Below are 22,769 nucleotides of genomic sequence, written 5' to 3'. Positions count from 1 at the left end.
TTCCTCCCAGCTCGTCTTCCCTTGTTAAACTGCTTCCCCGTTATCTTGCCACCAAGTACTTCCTCTGCAGTCCTTGTCAAGAGCTGAGGAGTTGCTTCTGTTCTATCTGCCTGCCTACGTGTTGCAGAGAGAGATGGGCTTGCTTGCACACAAAATACTTTTGACACTGGAATGATTAAGCTGCAATACCCCTGCATAAAATCTTATTATGCTCCAAAATCTGTTTGCTTTTCCAGAGGTGTTTATTTTAGCATAGACGAAATGCTATGATAATTATACAGAATTTCTCAAGGAAAAGCTAATTTCTGCCTGAGCTCTCAGACTACTCCCATCACTGAGTATATGGCAGCATCTCTTCATTATGCGTATGGCTGCTTCTTGGACAAGTCTGAGGGCATAGGCAAACGCCCTAATTGTGCTTCAGTTGTTCTACTGTATATTCCCAATCTGCATTTAAAAGGAAAAGGAGGTCATGGTGTAAATATGTTCAGGAGACACATAGGTAACTAGGAAGGCATCCTCCATAGCACACGTTCATTGCAAGTGTTTATGGAGGTGTATGTATAGTCTACTAGAGGGAAGGGACTAGAGGGAATGGTTTCAAGCTGCAGCAGGGTAGATTCAGGCTGGACATCAGGAAACATTACTTCTCAGAAAGGGTGGTGAGGCACTGGAATGGACTGCCCAGGGAGGTGGTGGAGTCACCGACCCTAGGGGTGTTCAAGGAGTGATTGGATGTTGTGTTGAGGGACATGGTTTAGTGGGAGCTATTGGTAATAGGTGAACAACAGTTGGACTGGATGATCTTTTAGGTCTTTTCCAACCTTGGTGATTCTATGATCTCTAACCTTCATATCCAACTGTTGGCATATTAGCTGTACTACTACAAAATGCAATAGCCCAGATTTGTCACACTATATTATTTAGGTACGTTTTTAACAGCCTTTTCAAAAACTCACACTATCCAACAGTGAGTAATAGTGCCCATACAAACATCTAATTAGGTAGCTGTTAGCCTAGTTGTCAGTCTGCAGTAGTGTATGTACTTCCAGAACTGTTTCAGGAGTTATACAGAAGCAACACTACTTCAGTAAAAAAATATATTTTTATTAAACATAATGGAAACGGCACGCTGATAAAGGCAATTGCGTTCAGTGAGGATAGTCTGATCAAATGTAGCACATTTTGTTGTTGTTCTAAGCAAGAATGTATTTGCGTGAGTGCAACACATCAGTACTGTATTTATAGTGGAAAATGTAAATTGTTACTAATTCCAGTAGATCACCAAATGATGCCTTGCACCATTAACATTGCAGCCTCTCAGTTCTCTCTTCAGAAGGAAGGAAGGGATGAGAGAAAGCAACAATGAAACAACACCCAAGCCCTGGCCATAACCAAGCCAGAAATCACTCAGCACACAAAAAAAGCACAGAAGCTCTCAGTGGAAGCTGCAATTACAGTCTTGAAGTAGTTAGGTACTAACTCTTTTTCTTGTAGTGCAAAATACACCAAAATTCCCTCAGGAAAAGCAACCCTATTCCTCTTTTCCAAGTGTCACAAACACTAATGGAATGCTTTATCTGGTCTGCTTAATTATTATTTTTCTCTACCACGGGTGAGTCAAAGATCCCGTTTAGGCCCGCAAAAGCAAAGAAGATACACAGTATGTGCAGGCATGAGCAGAGAGAATAAATAGGGCCTCACAGCCACAGGAGAAAAACTGCTGCAGAAGAGTATGCTATTATGTCATTCTTTTCAAAGCTAGCCTTCCTATTTACTGATCTCCAAAGCAGAAACATCTAAGCAAGCACTATAAGAAAAATATCTTCCTCTGTTTAGCTTCCCCTGCAAGAGCAGTGGATGACAGTACAATTCAGGCACTGGAGAAGCATGCATTTATCCACAAGTTAGTTTATTTACAAGTTAAGACAGTGACACATGGGAGTCACAGGTGTGAAACTCTAAATTTCACCCCATCCCTGGAGGTGCTCAAGGCCAGGTTGGATGGGGCCCTGAGCAGCTGAGCTGGGGGGTGGCAACCTTGCCCATGGCAGAGGGTGGAACTGGGTGGGCTTTAAGGTGCCTTTCAACCTGGGCCTTTCTGTGATTCCTTCTAGCAAAGGAGTGATCATACAAGCCCTCCTGGAAGGAAAGGCCACCTCTTTCCACAGTACTTCAATTATTCTGACTCCTGGGTTGCCATAAGTTAGTGCAGTCCACACACTACTGCACCCACCAACATCTGCCAACAATTCGTCATGTTTTCTTCTATATTCAAGGAAGAAGTTTGGAAAAGTAATTTGATCTTCAGAGAACAGCAAGGTGCAGAGGTTAGAACACTTGAATTCACCTCACAGCACAGATCAAAAGAAAGACCATTGCTCATTTTTAAGATCTTAGTCTATAAGATTTTCTTTTTTGTTTCTCTTTGCCCTCATCTGCACAAAGGAGATTTGGGCTAAGATTTTGCAAGCTGCTTTTTCTTTTCTTCCTTTCTACTTTCTCCTCTGAGATGCTCTCAGACTGGAATTTAGAAGCTATTAGAAGCTAGAAGAAATGATCTGGATTCAGAGAAATAGCTGATTGCAAACTAAGCTTTACAGCCAATGTCAAAAACATCAAATAACGCTTAGCATTTGTGTCCAACGTATCCTATTTACAATGGTATAAGTGAACTCTAGTTTTGAAGAAAATAACCTACATGAAAAAGAACTCAGAACATAAGTAAACACTGAAGTATATAAGTGACTGTAGCACATTGCCCAAAGCATATTTTCTGCCCAACCATGAAGTGTATAATCCTAATTCTGTAGCCGAGATTCTCACTGTGCACACAGCAGAGCATCCTTCCTCACCCTGAGAAGCCTCCAGTTTATGAGTCCCTGAAGTGAGAGCCACCACACAAACCTGGGAATGCTGTTTGCTCATCTCTGTGAGTAACATTTGGCATGGTGCTGACACAACTTCCCTGACCTGCCTGGGAGTAAAAGAAGGCCAAGCCACACAGCTTTCTCTTGCACGTATGTAGAGCTTCCAAGCTGCCACAAGTCAAACAGCAATTTTAAAGGAGCAGAACTGCACAGCACCAGCACACGCACCTGGCAAACTGGTGTTGTTGCCATATGCCAGAAGTCACCAGAGGCAGGATAAACTCCCTATGAGCTAACAGGGTACTTCATAGTACCTTCTTCCCTCATTCCTAGAGTGATCTTCAGGTCTCTCCCTGAGGGCTGTAGCATGTTGGTTTTTTGCTGTTGGTGGTTTTTGGGTGTTGTTTTTATTTTACTCCACTGTCTGTACAATGAAAACACACTTTAATGGCGTGCAATCTGGGTCTAATAGAACCTATTTAAAATTCTAAGAGGGAACCTACAAAAGTAGCATCAGCTCAACTCACTGTTCTCAACATATTTCTGTCTAGCATGCCTTAGGAACAGAGAGCAATTACCTTCATCTGTAACACCCGACCTGTAGAGATACAGCCACAGAAAGACCAGATCTATGTTATTTGAATAGAGAAAAAAAGAAGACACCTATACACAATGATGATGGCATGCAACTATCTATCTGAACCATTCAACTAGTCTGATGCGAAGCAGAACCTTTGAGTGCCTTTCTTCAACCAGGACAGTCATCCCTCATCTTTGAGGCATCCTCTTCCTGCAGGCAAGACATTGAAACACTTCATCTTCCAGATTTGTTGTGTATAAAATACAGGAAATACCTTAGCTAAAGACTGCCCTAAAACATCTATACAGAATGGTTAAGGACAGAGTAAATACTGGACAGCTGGTGCCATTTTGTTTCAGGTGGCAAATTAAATAGGAACTGGTGAAGCCTGGCACCAGTATGATAGCACAGAAGGTGATGATAGCAGCTCTTTCAGGTTTGGAGACTTAAATCCATCTGCTGGTGCTGTCTTTTGCTTGTCTTTGTAACTTGTGCAGCATCTGGGCCAACAGCACTGAAACAGGGGCACATGCTAAAGCTACATCTCTCACCATCAGAGACCAAGACAAAAAAAAGATGTGGAGGCCAATTCACTCCCTTAGGCCCTTAAAGTAGAGCTTTGGTCCACCACCACCATAACAAATCAACAGAGCTTTTTAAGGAACCGTTAGGAACTAACATGCAGGAATGATGAGGCCACCTTCTTAGCAATGCTCTTTGCAAGGACCCTCTGCCTTGTTTCTGCTATGGAGGGCCCAAATGAAAGGCACAGGCCAATTTTGGGATCTATGAGCACAGTGCTGTGCTGAGGGGATGAGGCAAAGGAAACTCATGCATTCAAAGTAATTATGCTATTACAGTAGCGTCTACTGCACCTTAAATTTCACCAGCAAATTCACCCAGTTCTCTGCTTAAACAAACAATGTGCTGCCTCATATTTCACCCCCAGGTGGAACTAATTCTCACGTGGGCAGAAATTTCAACAGCAGTGTTTTCCAATAATCTGCAGTAGGTATCCAAAACATACAGTAGAGCATCTCCTTTTATTTTACAGTTACGGATAAAACAGTCTAGGCAAATCTAGGTAATGCTGCCACCATAAAAAAAAAAAAAAGTGGGTAGGGGGGTGGGAATAGGCATTCTTAAAGCATTTCTTCCTTAACACAGAAATGGGGTATCGCAAACAACAGCAGGAACAAGAAAGGCTTTGTCAGCAGGAGTTTCAGGTGTCCTGTGTGGTAGCAAGGATTATACTCATTGTGAATACATGCTGACAGATGTTTGATATCATGGGACTGCTTAATCTTTTTCACTCTTTCCTACCACACGAGGTAATAAATTATTACACATAGTAAGTGGGCACAATATCAAATACGCAGCCTTAGCTTGCAAATTCTGTGGCTGATGAACAATGATAGTACTTCATCTTCACAACCCCAAGACAGCAGATGACATACACTTACCATATTAAAATACAGGAGTGTTAACAGGTCCTGTCAAGGAGAGCCCTTAGACTTGCCTGGTTCTGCTTCTCCTCTGTCAAGGGCTACAACCTCATCAGCTTTTGCTTAAACAAATAATTCTCTTACAGCACAGAGTGTAAGCAATTATTTTACAAGGCCCCAGATCTGCATACTGCATAAACAGAGAGTATATAAGTCATTGTGTTTATGCACAACTAAAACACATCACTTCTACAGAGACTTGAGAAGTGAGCCAAATAATGAAAAGCTGAAATTCTGGAACAACACATGGAGTAACATATGCACTCAGGGTAAAGCAGGTGTCCCAGGCAGAGAAGGTAACTAGGAAATGGCTGATCTCATCACAGCAACGATTTAAAGCCATAAGTAAGCTAATTAGAACTGTTTGAAACAGAAGGGTAGATTCAACCTGCCAGAAGTTTCCACCAAATGTAGCAACTGAGGGCATAGCCAAGGATCCCATCCACAGGCCATGAAAGCAACAGCTTCACAGACTCTACAAAGACCTGCTCTCAGCAGTGGGGAAAAGGAGATGTGCTTTCATTGTTCTAGATGGCCAACTGGGGACTGTGTATCTCCTGGGTATAAAGGAGCTGAGCTGATTTTAAGAAGCACCTTTAGAAGTGCTGGTAACTGCTTTATATGTAGAAAAGTAACGGTCAACTAAGCAATGGTTCTCACATGCACTTCTTAAAAACCAGCATGGAATCACTGCAAGTCCTGCAGCCAACAGGAGATAAGCTGTGCGTTGAATGCCTGTAGTACTTTGTTTCTTAGAAGGCACTTCAATCTCTCTCTTAAATCTAGGAAATGACATTTTTGAGTTCCTTCCTTCCATTAGTGACTTATAAATTCAAAGTGAAATAATTTAAACTTATCTGTTTCCTTCTTATTTATGTTGACATGTTTGTACAGTTATACTATTCTAAATTACATCCCTTCTGTGTTTGTATCTGTGAATTTACAGACTGATGGATAATAATAATGCCTCTTGACTGAAGGTACTTGTCAAGCAGTGTCTTTTAGTCTTATGTCTGTAATTTCACGGCAGTGTAATGAGAGGATATCTTCCATTTATTTGTACAGGAAAACCTGTAAGTTTGGCTTGCATTCATCTCATCCAGGTTCTTGAGTACTACAAGCAGGCCACACTACAAGCTGTGTGATCGTAGCCCTTCATCTGGGATTCAGGGTAACCATGCAAGAGTGGGATTGTACAAGACACTGCTTCAAGGCCAAGATTAGTCTTGTGAGGGCAACAACTAAGAGAAACACCGGGAGTGGGAAAGTTTTGAGAAATGTGGTTGCACCCATCCACCAAATAGGTTATTCCAATCTAACTGCACAAGAAGAGGAAAGTTAGAGCTGTTATTATATAGCATACCATAAAGACAGAAGCCTTGGCTAATGGCAGCAAAATAGATATGTCAAGATGAACTCAGCAAGAAAAGCAGACCCAGCAAGAAAGGAGATCCAGTCATTACTTATCCACTCTAAAACAGGATCAGGCCTCTAACATCCCCACAGCTAGAAGACCACAAGGCACCAAGCCAAAGCTACTGCTTTTCTGATGGCTCTGCTACACCAGCAACAGCAGAACATGACATTTTCCTGATGTGAAGGATTTGCACATGCAGAAAACACAGGAATACAGAAGGGAAATCCAACTGGACTAGGCAAGACCTTTATTTATAGCAGGATAACATACTGGGCTCATTTGTTTTTAACACCCCTCCAAAAAAGTGTAATATCCATAACAAACTACCACAGCTGATCAGATAGCAAATGGCCTGCTGGTGTTTGTCTAGCAGCACCCAAAGTAAGGTATTTACAGAACATTCCAGCTTTTGCATCTTGTTTCTTAGAACAGTTTACACATATCCAGATAAAGCAGAATAGCCAAGGATGGGAGAAATGCTGGTCTCAAAGTTTCCTTAACTTGCTTTGAAAACAATTATCATGGCAATTCATTTCCACACATAGATCTTAAACACAGACAGTGGGTAATTTTTAATGCAAGTTCTCTCTCACTCTGAAGTTGAACCGCTGTTTCAGTAACTCAAGTTACATTAAACTAAACCCAATTAGAAAAAAATAAGTCAGATTACATTCATCTTCAATAGAACTCATTGGTGCTTACACAGCAAGTTACTTTAAAAATAGGCAAGTTAGAGACCACAAAGGGGAAAACATTATCATGAAAATAACAGTAAGTGCAGAAGTATATAAAAATGAATCAAACTTGAAGCTGGACTTAGATTTTAGGTATTATTCACCCACTGAAATCACAAAGGGCACTTAATATGCTTATTCAGCGCAATTATTGTATAAGCTACCTCTCACCCACTAATAATCAAGCATGTTTCAATTAATTTTGACTAAATTACACCAGGGGGCTAAAACATGAATTCCTATGCCTAAAGCAGAGCAACAAATTTCCCAACTTACCCTCTCCACCATGAAGCTGAAAGTATACTTTTATATGCTGTTAATAGCTTGAATAACATTATAGAAACTTGTTTTGAATTAGTTGTCATTAAAGGATAAAGAGCCAAACACTGTATTTGGTAGACAGTTTGTTCTAAGCACTATTTTAAATTATGAAGATTAATTGTAGCGATATAACTTAAGTGTTTACTTTTACTTAATGTACCCAAACAAGGCTACTATACTCTTAAGATAAGTGAAATTAATTACTCTACAAGGATCACAATATTCCTAAAACAGAATTAAACTTAAATTGGAATCTGTAGGCATTTAACACCCAGACGTTTTTGAGCACAGGTTCACCACACATTTGCTACACTCCAGTGCCATCTGTCTATAAAAAGATAATTAACATTTTCAACAAGAACAAATACAGCTCATTGTGAAGTGTGCTCGGTCCTAGGCCATTGAATCCACTTAGGTTTATAAGATGAATGACTCTACTGATCCTCTGCCCAATTAGGGAATCATTAAATACACTGAGGAAACAGTATTTATGGCAAAGTTCTCTGGAAAACAGTTTTGTCCCCAGTGTGCTGATGCAGAGAGTTCCAAGCCTTGCTGGTAACTACTCTGTGAAATTAATCTCAAAGCCTCCCCTGTAGCACTGTGCAGTTGAGCTGCATTTTGAAGACCTCAGAGCAGCAGTGAATAGCCACTCTCAGATTTGCATTTAGAAGACCGCTGGGGGACAGGCTTTTAGAAGTGCACAACCTTCAGCAGAGTGACAAATAAATACCACACCAAGCACTGCTCCAAACCTCAGTGCGGAGCACAAAGCTGTTCATTGCATGCAGAGACACCCCTATCCTCCCACTCAACACCAGCCCCCAAATCTGGCTCCCCACAACCGAGGCACGCATCCAGGCTCACAAGGCTGGTAACCAGCTGGACAGCTTAATTTCACAATGTTAGTTTAACAGAGCGCACACTGGATACTCTGCCCAGAGCCATATTGCCACGCACCATGTACAGAAGCCAAACACCATATGCTTGATACTTCTCTTCTTAAGGACTATTAAACTTTTCACCCCACAATGCACGCATTTTTCTGAAGAAATAAGGCTTTTTAAGATCACACATATTTTTGATGAATCAGGTAGAGCAGAACAGGGATGCATAGTATTTTCCAGGCTCTTGGCCACCTTTCCCATCTCCATCGCCCCTCAGGAGCTGCCCCAGCCCCATGTAGGCATCAGGGCAGCGCATCCCTCCGCTTCCGGCGCCGCCGCTCTCCCGCAGTGCCACCTGCCGGCCCCGTCCTGCCATACCCGGGAGCCGCCGGGTATAAAGCAAGGAGGTTTCGGCCCTTAACCTCGTCCTTCCAGAAGTGGACGCGGTTCTGTTTTGTCCTGTCCTGGGACTATGACATTACACAGGGTTAGAGAAAGGCTGTGCAGACTCATCCACTCCAAAGCATTTTACAAAACTAGTTCATTACAGGTTACCCTTCCTGTCCTTCCTTAGCAGCTCATTTGTAAAGGAAAATATTTGGTATTACTGTATTTTGTGGTGGAATAAAATAATCCATTTCCATAAATCAGACAAAATTTTCACATTAAGTAGCTACTATTGGAACCAAAGCACATATTTCACACAAACACATTAACAACTTGCAGCATAAACGATTGTGTCACAGGAGCAGCACAGAATCCTAACCCAGAGCAGCTGTGTGCACTCCTTGAGAGAGGGCAGAGCCAGGGGCTGCCAGCACAGGGCAGGTAAAGGTGGAGAGGGCAGGGGAAGAGATGTGACCAAGGTAGAAACCTCTACTTCTGAAACACACACTTCTGACATTTGCTTTGACTTCAGTGCATAGCTTCTGCTTTATCCTGTATGCCCCAGACAAATTTATCTTTCTGGTACAAACACAGACACCTGCAGTTTGTTTTTCTTTATACCCAGACATTTTACCACTTGGTCACAGTATTCCACAATGTTTTTTGAGTTTTTATCTACTTCTGGTTCTGTCATTCTCCAAGAAAGTCCGTTTCCTGTTGAAAATTCACTATCCCTACCCTCCCTCCCCAGCCCAGTGCCACACACCACTTGCCTTCCTTCACCATCGCCAAAGGTGGGTCCAGATCACAAAGGGCTACGATAACTTCATCCTGAACTCGTTGGAGCATCAGATGCAGATTCCATTGCTTTGGTTTCCTGCACACTACCATCTAGAATGTTGGCTTTCTCTTGACCTTCTTCCACACTCAGCAACAGGCCATTTACCACCTTTGAGCAGACCTCATCAGCTGCAAGGGAAGCCTCATCTGTGGCTTCAGGCTGTCCATTCACCTCATTGATTTCCTTCTCTTCACTCGTAGTTAAAACCTCAGCAATGTTTTCAGATGGTTTATGGTCAGCTATTACTGAACACAAGGCAAGGTTACAGCTCTCAGCAGTCATTCCTGTTTCAGCCCCTGCAGCACTTGAAGGGACTTCACTAGTTGTTGCTTCCACACCTCCTGTCTGCATTTCTTGTTCTATGCTCTCTCCTGCACCTCTGGAGCCCACATGAACTGAACACTCGCAGTAATAGTAGCCAGATTCCTGTTTCTTCTTACGCATGGCACAGAGATCAACTCGATTGAAGACCTCTGTGCCAAAATAACTGTCTTCATACTCTTTATACAGATCCGAACAAATTTTTCTGAAGCCCTAAATGTTGAGAGAGCATTGTGACATTTACACACAAATACGTTACACATATCATGTACTTTAAGTATATCTTAAATGCCCACCCACCGCCATTAGCATTACAATATCTACTTCATCTGTAGTGCTGAAGTAGATAGTGATATAACAGTACTAATAGCTGACTTAAGTTTATCTTCTGCTGAATCCCCCAAAAGCCAGAACATACTAACAGAGGCAGAGATGCAAAAGCAGATCAATTTAATTCCCTTACTATTACTCAAACACATCTATGGAATTTCAGATATTGCAAGCAAGTTAACAGTCAAAACAACACAGGCAAACTATTCCCTAGAGTCCTGAATTGCCTTCAGGAGGATTTCTTTACTCCACTTAAGGCTGAATCTCTTTAGTTTCTCAACCCACTGATACCTTCACAGACTGAAAGATTTATCCTTCTTGATGTGCACATTTCACAGTAGCATTTAAGTCACGGGTTCAGAATACAGCTGGTGCAGCTACTTCTGTTAGCACAGAAGTATTCAAAAGAAATTTAACTCTGTGACTTATGATCTTAGAGGTTTTTTTCCAACCTTAACAGTCTATGACTGTGAAAACAAGATCATTTAAGCAAGCCAGTGAAAAAAAAAAAAGTTGGAGAGGGTAAAATCCCTGCCACTCTGATGTTGCTGCCAAACACTGCTAGTATCTCAACAATCAAATGCTACTGCAGACACAGTGTGTGAATGGAAGCACTCACTCTTACAAATGTGTTTCAAACTGCTGATATATTTGTTTCACAGATTAAGAAAAAGCAGCTTCCACTGCCATAATCAAGGCCTATCAAAGCATCAAAACTTAGGACTGCCAAGATGGAAATAGTTCCTAAGTCAGTGGTCCCCCAAACCCTAATGAACAGCCCATTTCCTTGCAGTCTTCTCTCCCAACAAACTCAAGCACAGCAGAACTGGCTCCCCTGTGCAGAGATCATCAGGGCTGGCAACACAATCCCTGCCAGCGACAGGCTGCCAATTTAAATAAGGGAGTGAAGGAGGAGAATGAACCTAACTGAAAACACACTAGTAAGACTCTGAGGAGCTCTTTGCAACACATCCCTTAAAAGAAGTTTCAGCCATTTTGTTCAGTTCTCAAATGCTCAGAGTGTACATCCATAAAGAACAATAAATCTCCTTACAAACCTAATTGTAGCAGCCCTTCTGGCAGGTCCTAACATGAGCAGGCATGTACCAAGTGGGAATGGCAAGAGACAGCCAGTGGCACCCAGATGCAAACGCCCCAACAACAAACACTACTAACTATTCAGGCACTGCTGCGCCTCAGTGCAACCCAGATGGCAAAAGCACTTCAGAGTGTAACTGAACAAGTTGTGCACCCTCATATCAGTCTGAGCCAGACATCCAGGTAACCAAGTACATCACCTTAACACTACTAGCTATAACTGTACACTATACATTTAGGATGATGGAAACTCTTACAAGGTCACATGAAAGACAGTTTATCAAGTTGCCACCAATGGACAGAATTAGGGCTGCCTTTTTCATCAAAGCCAAAATATTTTTTATATAAGAGATTCCATGGGCTTGCTATCATCCAGACTGTGTAGCATCTGTTTGCAAACTTGCACCAACTGAATCTATATCAAGCAGCATAACAGCATGTAAGCAGAAACAAACAATCCCCCCACTTTTAAGTGGTGGCACTTGGCTTTGGTCTGGCACAGGTGAGCAGGACAGTGCCCAGCACTGGAGACTGGCTTCATGCATTGGAAAAGGCTCTTCAGCAACAGACACTAAAGTGTATTCTCTGAAGATGTGAGCTAATCCCTTTCGGCTCATTGAAAACTAAGGTCAGAAAAATCTGCAGAGCCCATACTTTATATTTATGCTAGAGATGTGGTACACGTTTTGAATGTCATCAACAAGCAGTATACAGTGCTCCTTTGGTAGCAATTCAAGCTAAATGGCACACAAACAAAGCCCTCCCAGACCTCTTGGTACCTTCAGACACAAAGTCAAAGTTGCACAGTTTCCTGAGATCAAAGTTTAAACTTGTAGAAGTTTTAAAGGAGACTGAATCCTCCTTTCCCATAAAGGGGATCCAAGGCTGCAAGAACTGTATCTGTACTACACACCTTATTGTGAAAAAGCATTCTTGAGATGTTAAAAGAAAAAAATTAATCATTTCTCTTTATATAAAAGGCACTGAAGTTCCATGAAATATGTAAATTGCATCCCTATTACAGGGACACAGTTATTTATGTTATAAAGTAATTACAGCCAGTAGATGGCATCATAATAACTGTGATGCCATACTAGCATAAAACAAAATATTGTCTTATTTATACCTTGGCATCTTGTAGTGCTTAGGAAGGTGAAGGGTTGTTTCTTTCCAGCAGTCTTCAGGAAGGGGCTATTATAGAAATACACAGCTTTCCTTCCCTACCCCTTATGTTTTGACTTGAGAAGAGACAAATCAAGTTGTTGGTATTTTCAGTTTGGTATGTCAGATCTCAAAACCCATGCATTAATATTCCAGTTTTCTCTTTGAGGTTAAAACCTTTATCCAAGGTTAAGCCCTGAAAAGACTATGTGGGCATACAGCATCCATATGTTCCCTAATAACTAACTTAATACATAACCTCACTCTGCTTATACATCTTGGCCCTGATGAGTAGAACAGTAAGAGCATTAAGATGCATATGAATATGAGGACAAAAATGAGCAATATAACTGGAAGGCGAGAGGAGGGAAGCAGATATTTTTGTAGGCTTTGGCAATGCTCTTGACACTGATCCCTCTAAGAACTTCAGAGTATCTGCTGATGCATGGGTTGGACTGAAAACTCACTGAGTGGCAAGGTATAGAGTGGTGGTCTTTGGTGAAGACTAGTACAAGGCTGATAACTAACAGAGCATTGCAGGAGTCTGTACTGGGTCCAGACCTATTTAGCACCTTTGTTAATGATCTGGACAATGGGGGAGAGTGCACCCTCAGTAAGTTTGCAGGTAATACAAAACAGGGAGGGGTGACTGATAGATCCAGGGGTTGTGTTACCATGCAGAAGGACCTGTAAAGGCTGAGAGATGGGCTGACAGGAACCTCATGAAGCTCAATGAGGGGAAATGCATTCCTGCACCTAGGAAGAAACACACTAGTGGACATGTTGAACATGAGTCAGTGTGCCCCTGTCACAAAGATGACTAGCTCTATTGACGAAGTATTGCCAGTGAAGAGAGGTGATCTTTCCCATTATTCAGCACTGGCAAGGCCACACCTGGTACGCTGTGCCCATTTCTGGATTCTGCCATATAAAAGACACAGAACTACTAGAGAAATTCCAGTGAAGGACCATGACAGCAAAGGGACTGGAGCCTCTCCTTTGTGAGGAAAAGGTAAGAGAGCTGGGGCTGTGAGTCTGCAGAACATTCAGGGGGATCTCAAGGTATATAAATACCTGAAGGAAGAGTGCAAAGAGAATGCAGTCAAGTGCTTTTCAGTGGTGCCCAAAACTTTAAGTTGGATAATAAAAGGAAGTGTGAAAGGAAAAGTAAAAGGAAGCTTGAGAAAAAAAGTCAGTAATTCTTACTTTCCTATTGTACTTTTTTTTTTTTTTTTTTTTTTTGGCATTAGATATTGCTGATGCTTGAGTTCATTAAATTCCCCATAGGCAGTATAAAAGAAAAAGCCTCCAGCACAGAACTATCAGTCCTAACCAACTTTTGATTGTACATGTATACAGAAGGCAGCTATCAAGTCAATATGAAGTACTTGAAGTGCACAAATACAAGGTCATTTTCTCCAGCTACAACATTTTCTGTTTTCTTTGTGCATACTCCTTTACTGTTTCAGGTTTGCAATATATTGGCCTCATAAATACAAGAACTATTCCTGGAAACAAGCAGGACCATATTCCACTGGGAAATGAACAATCTAATCTGAGTTGTTTTTTATTTTAATTGTATGTGATAAAACATACAATGCTGCAGTAAAGGTTAGAAAAGCACATCACACATCTCTAGCATAAATCAAAGCACCAGCCTGGCTTCCAACATGACATTAATCTTGTTCTCATAAATATTGCTTAGAAGCCATCCCACCCTATGGAATCAGCTTGACATGGTATTTTCATGCAGATTCTACAGGCCACAGAAGAAGGAAAGTGCTCTGTACTCTACCACTACAACCTTAACATAACATGGGGAAGAGGCACTATCTCTTCCAATTGGATATGAAGAAATCTAATTGTTTTGGCCAGTTTATCTACAAGCTTTGCTAAGCAAAAGGATATCTTTTTTTCTCCCCCTCTAATTGCAATATAAGTCACATAACCACATAGCCTCCCACCTCCCCCCCCCCAAAAAAAAAGTCATTAGAAAGAAAATCTTTTGAACAGTCCCTAGTAAGAAGCATTTTCAATGTAGTTACCTTTCTTTTCAGTCTTGGTGCCTTGGAGAGCTTTAAAAAAGTAAGATGTGGTTTGAAATCTTTGCTCCCTGAGATGTCGAGATTCATTTCATTAAAAGATTTTTCCACAGCTTCTGGTAAAGGAAAAGAAATAAACCAATAATCAGGAGATGAAGAAAAATATTTAGAAGGTTAAGTGTTAGATACAACTCTTCACCATTGCTTCTTTGAGCAAGACACACAGTTAAAACACAGCACAAGAGAAATGGTTGTCATATCATCGTGGGCAACAAACAAAATAAGCAACACAGTAGACAAAATACTACCAAAAATAAATGGCAAGATCTATAGAGCAAGTACAGCTCCACAGCCAAGACAGAAACTGAGAAGGAAAAGTCACACAAACATAGAATTCCTTTCAAGATAGGAACCATTTACAGAGATGTCAGTTTAAAAACTCTGGCCACAGCTTAAAGCAGTAAGACCTTATCTTCCATTGAAAAAAGTAACTGTGAGCTACTCCAAAATTTATATTCAAGGTCTTTCAGCCAGGGACTGTAGTGACCAGCCAAATTAAATCAAGTTGATCTATGCCTTGGTTTTCATCAATGTCAAAGGGTGGGACGCAGCCTCACAAGGACAGCAAGGTGAAGCCAGCAGGCAGACCTCTGCAAATCTTACAAACATAGAAAATTAAACACAGCTGTTGCAGAACAAGCAACACCTCAACAGTGAAGAATAACTCCAATAACACTGAAAGCTTTGGATGAAGCTGGAGTATGCTGCAATTTTTCTTATTGACAGGAGTCTTTATAGCTTGAATCCATAAATGAGACAAAAATATGAAGATCAGCACCTGCTCTGGAGATCTGCAACATTTATATGGTTCTTCTTGCCAGAACCTACAACATTACACCAATCTGTTACTCCTAAATCACTTAGGCACTGGAAGAAGTAGGTTTGGCATAGAAGCATGTGTTACAAATACCATATCACATCTTGATACATTGCTCAAAATGACCCTATTTTCATTTTATGTTTCCATCTATCAGGAAGTTTAACTGCACATTTATTTACTAGTTTATAATAAGCATTCATACCAAGGCAAGCCTGTAGCCTAGCTAATTAATACATTAAAATGTTTCTTTTCAGTATTTGCACTGAAACAGCAGCTGGGGCTGTCTGGTCACTTTGCCAAGGCAATTGCTTTATGTCTTCCATCTGGAAAATATATAAATAGTCTCCAATTACCTGAACAAGCACTTCATGCCACTTCATACCACTATAAGATGCCCACCTGCTCCCCTCAAGTGCCACTGTAAAAGGTTACAGTCTTGCTGTAGGTCCAGTGTGAACATAGATGCTTTAGGCCACCTGAAAATTGTACTAGGCAACTATGGTGACATACCAAACTACCTCCAAAGCATCTCTGGTACTTGACATATATATATATATATAAATAAATATATATATATATATATATATATAAATATATTTATATATATATAAATACCACAAGGAAACATGTTAATTACTCTGGCCCCTATACCTTTAGGCCAAAGCGCAACAAGCCTGATATGAGCTCTTTCTAGAGAAGAGCTGCTTTTCTCCACACATCTGGAGAAACATCATCCTTGGGATGCACAGAAGTTAGTAAATTGTATCTTAATCAACCAGAGCAGTGTCTCCTTACCTTCACTCAGCTCAAAACCAGTCCCACCAAGCAACAGTAAGAAGTTACTACTGCAGGGTGAAGGTCTTCCTGTCAGTTTTACAGTAAAGGCCAATGATGAAAGCAAAGTCAATACTGGGAAGCATCTTTAAGAAGTCACTTTAAGAACAAAGTTTACCACTCAGTTTTCCAGGCACCATCTTCTCTAGCTCATTTTGTTAACACCATAAGAAAAAGCTATGACAGATTAAACATTACCTCCTTCATAGTCGACAATGTCACTGCAACAATAAAAGGTCAGTATTATCCAGTATTTACCAATTAACTACAGTGAATTAATCAAGAGGCAAAATGAACTTCCACTTTAAAACTGAAGTCCGTGATGCATGTGGTACTAAGGGGCATGGTTTAGAGTGCAATATGAGTGGTATATGGATTCAACCAAATGATCTCAGAGGTTGTCTCCAACTTTAATGATTCTATGTCTGTGATATGAGAACTAACAAACAGCTAAACATTTTTATTTTTTCCAAAACACAGAAGCACTTCAGAGGTTGAAAACTCCATTAAAACAGGCTAAAGTGTTGACAAGTTATTGATAATTTCAATAATTTGATAAGGGCACAATGAGGTAGAGGCAGCTGGCGGTAATGGCTTGACCATTGCCAGTCAAATAATTTGCCATCAAGCTGCAATACAAGGCAACATTTGAAAATCCACGCCTACTCCAGAAGCAACTAAAAATACTGATTAAAAGTTAGGAAAAAAAAATAAAAATCCCTACTCATTATATAACTATTAACTCTATGCTGAGGGAGGAAGGGAGAAGGAAAACTGGACAAGTATTTGCAGATGTATTTAAAATGATGCAATTTGCTATGTATTTGCATAATCCCTAGACTCATTAAGTTGTAGAAACGGACAGTAACTATGCAGAGAGAAAAACACTGGAAGTTACACCTCTCTGAATAGCAATGCCATTGGTAACAGAGTTAACAGCTTGAAAGCTGGCAGCTTGTCTCTCAGCCAAGGAAGTATTTCAGGCAATCAGTGAACAATCATACTACACTAAACAGATGCAAGTTCTGAAGAAGTATTCCTGTGGTTTGCAATCAAAATTATTCTTCTCCGGTTTATTTGGAAAGGGGTTCAGATCAGAGAGAAGACCCTGCGTTTACAAAATCCTAGAGATGGAGATGACCCAGACAGGGAATCAAAAGGAATAAGGAAGTAACCAAGACACTCACTATTGTAATGATTTTCAGTGTTAAAGCAGCTTCCAGTATCTTTTAAAAAAATAGTAAGGAGATCATCATAGCACACATTCTGCAGAAGCAAATTTAAATATCTTTTCTGTTGCTAAAATAGCACGATAAAGATCAATCGTGTGTGCTATGATTCATTAGGAATAAAATTCTTGGTATAACAAAATGGAACAGGGGAAAAAACAGCAGACAGGAGAAAGGAGAAGGCATTCACTTCATCTTTCAGAAGAAAATGAGGAGAGCACTATGATGGGACTCCATCAAAACAGTTAAAAAGTCCCTTTCTTCACTGGCATTGAAGCACATATTTCACAGCCTGGGAAGGACAAAAACTGATCTCAGAGGAAGCTACATCCACCTTCCACTTAGTCGTCTTTTAGTAAAGATAATATTGTGTCAAATGGACTTTTGAAGAAAAAATCTGGTCATGGAGAAGTTTGTTGAGGATCTAACATAACAAGTATGGACAACATCAGACTACTTTCAACAGAAGCACAGCTGTTTTGAGTTCACATTACACCTACCACTAAGGGAGCATTAAGGGAAAATAATGCTGAAGCAGAACAAAAGGTAATGGGCAGTGAAGTGGCTCATTTAGCTGATGCAAAGAACCTGGTGATGTTGAGAGGCATTTCTGTCTAGCTGCAACACTGGTTACTATGAGAAAAATAAATGGAGAAAGGAACAAGACTAATTGTCAAAACTGGAAACTGGAGAAGGGAAAAAGCTGCCTTAAAGAGAAAACAGACCATTCTGAAAAAAACAACACACAAACAAAACAAAAGCAGCACATCCTTTGAAGATCACAGTGACTTTGTGCTGCATGCCTTTTTGAGAAACATTAGTTGAACTATGCCTCCTTCCACAAACAAACAGCATATATTGATTATTTCTCCTCTGTTGGAAGTTGAAGACCAGGACACACAGTATGTTCTGCATTGCAGGCTATACCCACTCCTAAAACCAGAAAAGGGTAGAAGAAATTGGGGAGCATCAATGCCTTCAGATGTTGTGTTCTGATAAACAGTTAAGAACTGGAACATCCATGAACATCCCATGCTTTGGGATTTTAGATTAGGGGACAGAAGCCACTCCTGTACTTTGGTTCCACCTTCTACAATGGAAGCAAAGATTGATCTGCTGATAGTACACATGTACATGCAAACACTGCTGTTTGTCACATCCTGTCCCAGCAGTAATGACCATTCAAGTTAAGTCAACACTCTCAAGGCTTCCAGTTTATTAAAATGGGTAGGGCTCTAACACGGAGGTTTCACTTTAAAAATCTATGTACATCACCAGGCTGCAAGACCCAGGCTACAGGGCCTGCTGGACTAGCCTTGCTATTGGGTCTTGACAAGTAAAATGCCTGTGTTTCTCACCACTCCTGAATGAGTACACAACATAGGTCTTATCCTCTTCTGCAGTTGTCAACTTCATATTAAATACTCAAGAAGGAGGCAAAGGAAAGACAACATATCATAGGCAAGCACAACAGCTCAGGCCAGCACTTAGAAAAGCTATCTCTGCAAATTGGTTTACCATAAGTAGTAAAGAGTCAGATTAAGCACTTACCTGCAATTCTGCAAAGCATTTTCTGGTTTTCTTCTGACATTTTCACAAATATCACTTGATTGTTAAACTGTCCAATCCCATGAAATGTCATAGTAAGGTCTTTACCCTGCAAAATGGCTTCCACTTTGGTCTTGCTTTGCTTCAGTGCCAGAACAGCCCTTAAAAAATATTGAGAAACTCACTGTATTTTGAAAGAAGTCCGACTTACATTTGGAAATACTTCATTAATATCAGATAATACACCTGGTTTCAGCCGCTCTGTAGCACCATACAAGATGTAACAGGTACGCTATATTCCAGTGCAAATACCCTTGCACAGGTATTGAGTAAATTATGTCTTTCAATACCTTCCATTTCAGTTTATACTGTATAAGTGAGTTTTGCTGGAAAAAGGAACATTCAAGTCATTAACATGCCAAAAATGTCTGTGCAAATATATTACTGCTAAGCAGTCAAAAGGATAAAATTGAACTTACATTTGTCATGAAATTTAAACCTCTGTCATTGCAATTTTCAGCCAGTTCACTGGTTTTATTCTAGAACTTAAATAAACCCATGTTTCCAGCTGCAGCACACTTAACATTCATCTCCATTATATTTCAGAACTCAAGGACAGTTCTTAAAATAAACTGATGGTTATGGTGGGAGTTCTAGGTCCCATTTCAACAAAGTTTTGACACATACCTCACTGTTCACATAAATCTTTGAAGAAGTAGATTACCAAAAGACAGTACTTCAACTGTTTTACTTAAACATTCAAACAGAACTTAATTAACTAGTTCCTGAAAAGTGAATGTCATGTCTTTCAGTAATATAATACCCACTGAAGTGCTTCAGGTGCCTCTGGAGAAGGGATTCTGTCAGACTTCAGGCCCATGATCCGAGCAGAGGCCTTCCAGTAATGCTTTACACATATAACAAAATACTTTGCAACTGAGGATCACAGGAAACCAGTCTGTGGGCTCCTGCTTCCCAAGTTTATTTTATCATTACACCTAGAAGTTTGGACTACATTTCTTTATTAAAAAAAATAAAAATCTTAGTATTGTATTACATTATCCAAACAGAAAAACAGCACTTCAATACAGATGGCAAGAGTTCTGTGCCCTGATCCTCTTCAGAAAGTATTGCATGCATTTGAAAGTCATTTTAGCCTACAACAGTCAGCATTATGACCAGTTCTGAATACTATATTGATATTGTTAATTATTACATCAGAGCTGCTGCTTCTTGAGACTCTTGGAGACTGTGCAAATGAAAATTTGCTGAGGACAGCACTTAAGGTGGAAAAGGATTAAATCCTCTGTAGAAAATTTTGCTTCCTCCAACTTAAAAAGCAGGGATAACCTGGCCTCTCACTTAAGACAAACTACCATTAAACTCTGCTGGAAGAGCTTGTGTCATTAGATCTGAAGATGCTTTCCTCCTGCTGTAAGTTTCAGCAATGCTATAAGCATAAGTAGATAAATAGTTGTCTTAACAACTAAGGCGGTCTTTACTTTCACATGACATCCACACTAGCAACATTCTGACCATGGGGCTGTTTCCTTAAGTCCTCTTCCCCTATGCCCATCATAACTCAGAGGACCCCACTGACAGCCCCCAGCTTAAATTAAATGAGTACATCTTGAAAAGAAACTAGACAGACTTTTGTTTTCCTTACTGCAACATGACCTATCAGTTAATGTTTTCCAGCTGATACAAGCATGGCTGATCTGAAGCACTGTGGCTTCTTAATAGGCAGCAGCTTGGGAAAAATTCACATTTGTTGAGTTGATTTATGGTAAAAACAACAAAGCATTAATACCATTCACAGCCATGCTTCCTTCTCTCCCCCACCCTACAACAGATACACAGAATTTCAAACCCTGAAGCATCCCATCTAGCTTTTGCAAAGATCTTTCCTCACAGTGTGTCAAAAAACAACAACAACACAAAAACAGAAATTGATCAGAAAATCCTAAGAAAGAAACTAGGTATGCCTATTAAAATTATTATTCACTAAAGAAAAAAGGTTATCATGTTTACAGATCAGTTAACTGCACTTGAATTTGACATAAGTCTTACTTTTTTACTTCTTCTTCTGTTCCCAGGTGAGCAACTAGTATAGTTAGGTGCATAGTCTGAACAGGAAGAAAAGCCCTCAACAAGTCAGGCTCCTTCGTGAATATGAGCTCTTGTACATCTTCAATTCTATCCAAAATCTGCAATGCAGTAAACAGGAAACAGCAAAGTAAAATGTCATTCTGGAGTGCCCAGGAATTGCAGGGAAAAAAAATAAATAAAAATACATAGTATATAAAGCTGAAGCCTCTCACACACAAAAATGCAGATCTAGTTTGAGTATGACTGCAAAAACCAAAATCCAGCCCCACACTCCCCAAGATCTACTGCATAACATTCAGATCCAGCTCCTAAGTTAGCTTTTCCACCAATGGATTGATCTGTTTTCCCTTTTTAAACCTGCAGGCTAAATTCATAGCGCTCATGTGAGCCAGCACCCTAGATCTTAAACTAGGTCTGGATCTGACCCTAAGCATGCTTGAATAAAACTCACAGCAGTGTGTAAATATTAATGTTATCACCATGCTATAGTCAGTTCTTAATAGACTGTGGAAATTGAATAGCATTCTCATAATTAATCTTATGCCATTTTCTGATTACAAGTTTGATCACAGATTAAACTGATGTCTCTTCCCAAAAAGAAGCTTCCATCAAGCAAAGCAGATCAATTTGGTAAACATGCTGCTGTCCAAGTTGATGCTTTCCAGAACTGCATGGCTCTTACAAGTCTATCCATGCCTTTTCCCTGAGTGGCTCCAACCAGAGGACATAAAGAAAGAGTTTTTTGTAATAGCCTGTTATGTTTTAGAAGCAAATCACAGAAAAGGCAGGTGGGAAAAGAATTCAGTCACTCAAGGACTAAGCACCTGGTAGACACTATTATTACAGCTATTTGTGGATTTTCAGATTACTTCAGTGAGCACATGCTGGCTTACATGCCCAGATGCTCACATATGTTAGAGCTCTTCATTCTTGCATAGGTTGAAACAGCTAGGTAAATGTTTTTGTTTCCCAGTCTTTTTACATAAAGCTTTGGCAGTTGTTGCACAAACTAGTGAACAACAACACAACCTGGACAGATGAATAAATTACTGTAATTGCACAATAAATATCAGGATAAAGCCAGATACAATTAAGACAACTCATCTGAAGATATGAACAGTGAGCTCTTTCAATCCAGACTGATAGTGCATTTATTACTATGATAAAAATACAAATGTCTCAAGACATATCCTACTGTGACTGAGGAACAATTTATTATTGCCTGCTACTTGCAGCATACAAACAGCAGGAATCAAGATATCTGAACACACAAGCTAGAAGCCTTCACTTCTACAGAATAGGTTGAGCATTGTCAGCAATTTCACAAGACAGTTTCACTCTCCTCCCTTCCACAGCCTTTCCAAGAATACTCTTGAAAGATGACCTTTCTGCCTCCTCAGTTTGAGGCTCAGACAACTGAGAAGTCAAACTCGAGTGAAACTCCTTCACAGAGATACCTGATGGTGGCAAAGCAGCTTTCATTATTTTCTTACCACTTTTTGTCAGCGGGCAAGCTTCACAAAAGCATGTTCGGAACTTTCTGCCTCTAGGAACTGTCAAGTATCCTAATACCACTGTGCTTTGATGGGGTTTGGTGAATCAGTTCGTAAAATTTTCCTATATCGCTATTCTTTTAATAGGATTATTTTAAATATTTGGAGTGGGAAGCAGGAAG

The 22,769-nt window shown here is 40.3% G+C and overlaps 1 protein-coding gene across 2 annotated transcripts in view; it reads right to left on the bottom strand.

The window, feature by feature from the left end:
* Window positions 1–6,612: 6,612 nt before the first annotated feature.
* Window positions 6,613–22,769, bottom strand: part of LOC140248491 (uncharacterized) — a 32,290-nt gene continuing 16,133 nt past the window's right edge. For both annotated transcript variants that reach the window (XM_072329267.1, XM_072329266.1), the window contains exons 3-6: window positions 21,056–21,192; window positions 18,989–19,146; window positions 14,498–14,610; window positions 6,613–10,076 (exon numbers count right to left, since the gene is read on the bottom strand). In XM_072329267.1, the coding sequence (XP_072185368.1) occupies window positions 9,528–10,076; window positions 14,498–14,610; window positions 18,989–19,146; window positions 21,056–21,192 (957 nt within the window). In that variant the 3' untranslated portion in view covers window positions 6,613–9,527. The remainder of the gene's footprint in view (window positions 10,077–14,497; window positions 14,611–18,988; window positions 19,147–21,055; window positions 21,193–22,769) is intronic.

This window comes from Excalfactoria chinensis, chromosome 2, assembly GCF_039878825.1.
Source record: "Excalfactoria chinensis isolate bCotChi1 chromosome 2, bCotChi1.hap2, whole genome shotgun sequence".
NCBI lineage: Eukaryota > Metazoa > Chordata > Aves > Galliformes > Phasianidae > Excalfactoria > Excalfactoria chinensis.
This window is presented reverse-complemented; position numbering and strand designations above follow the sequence as displayed.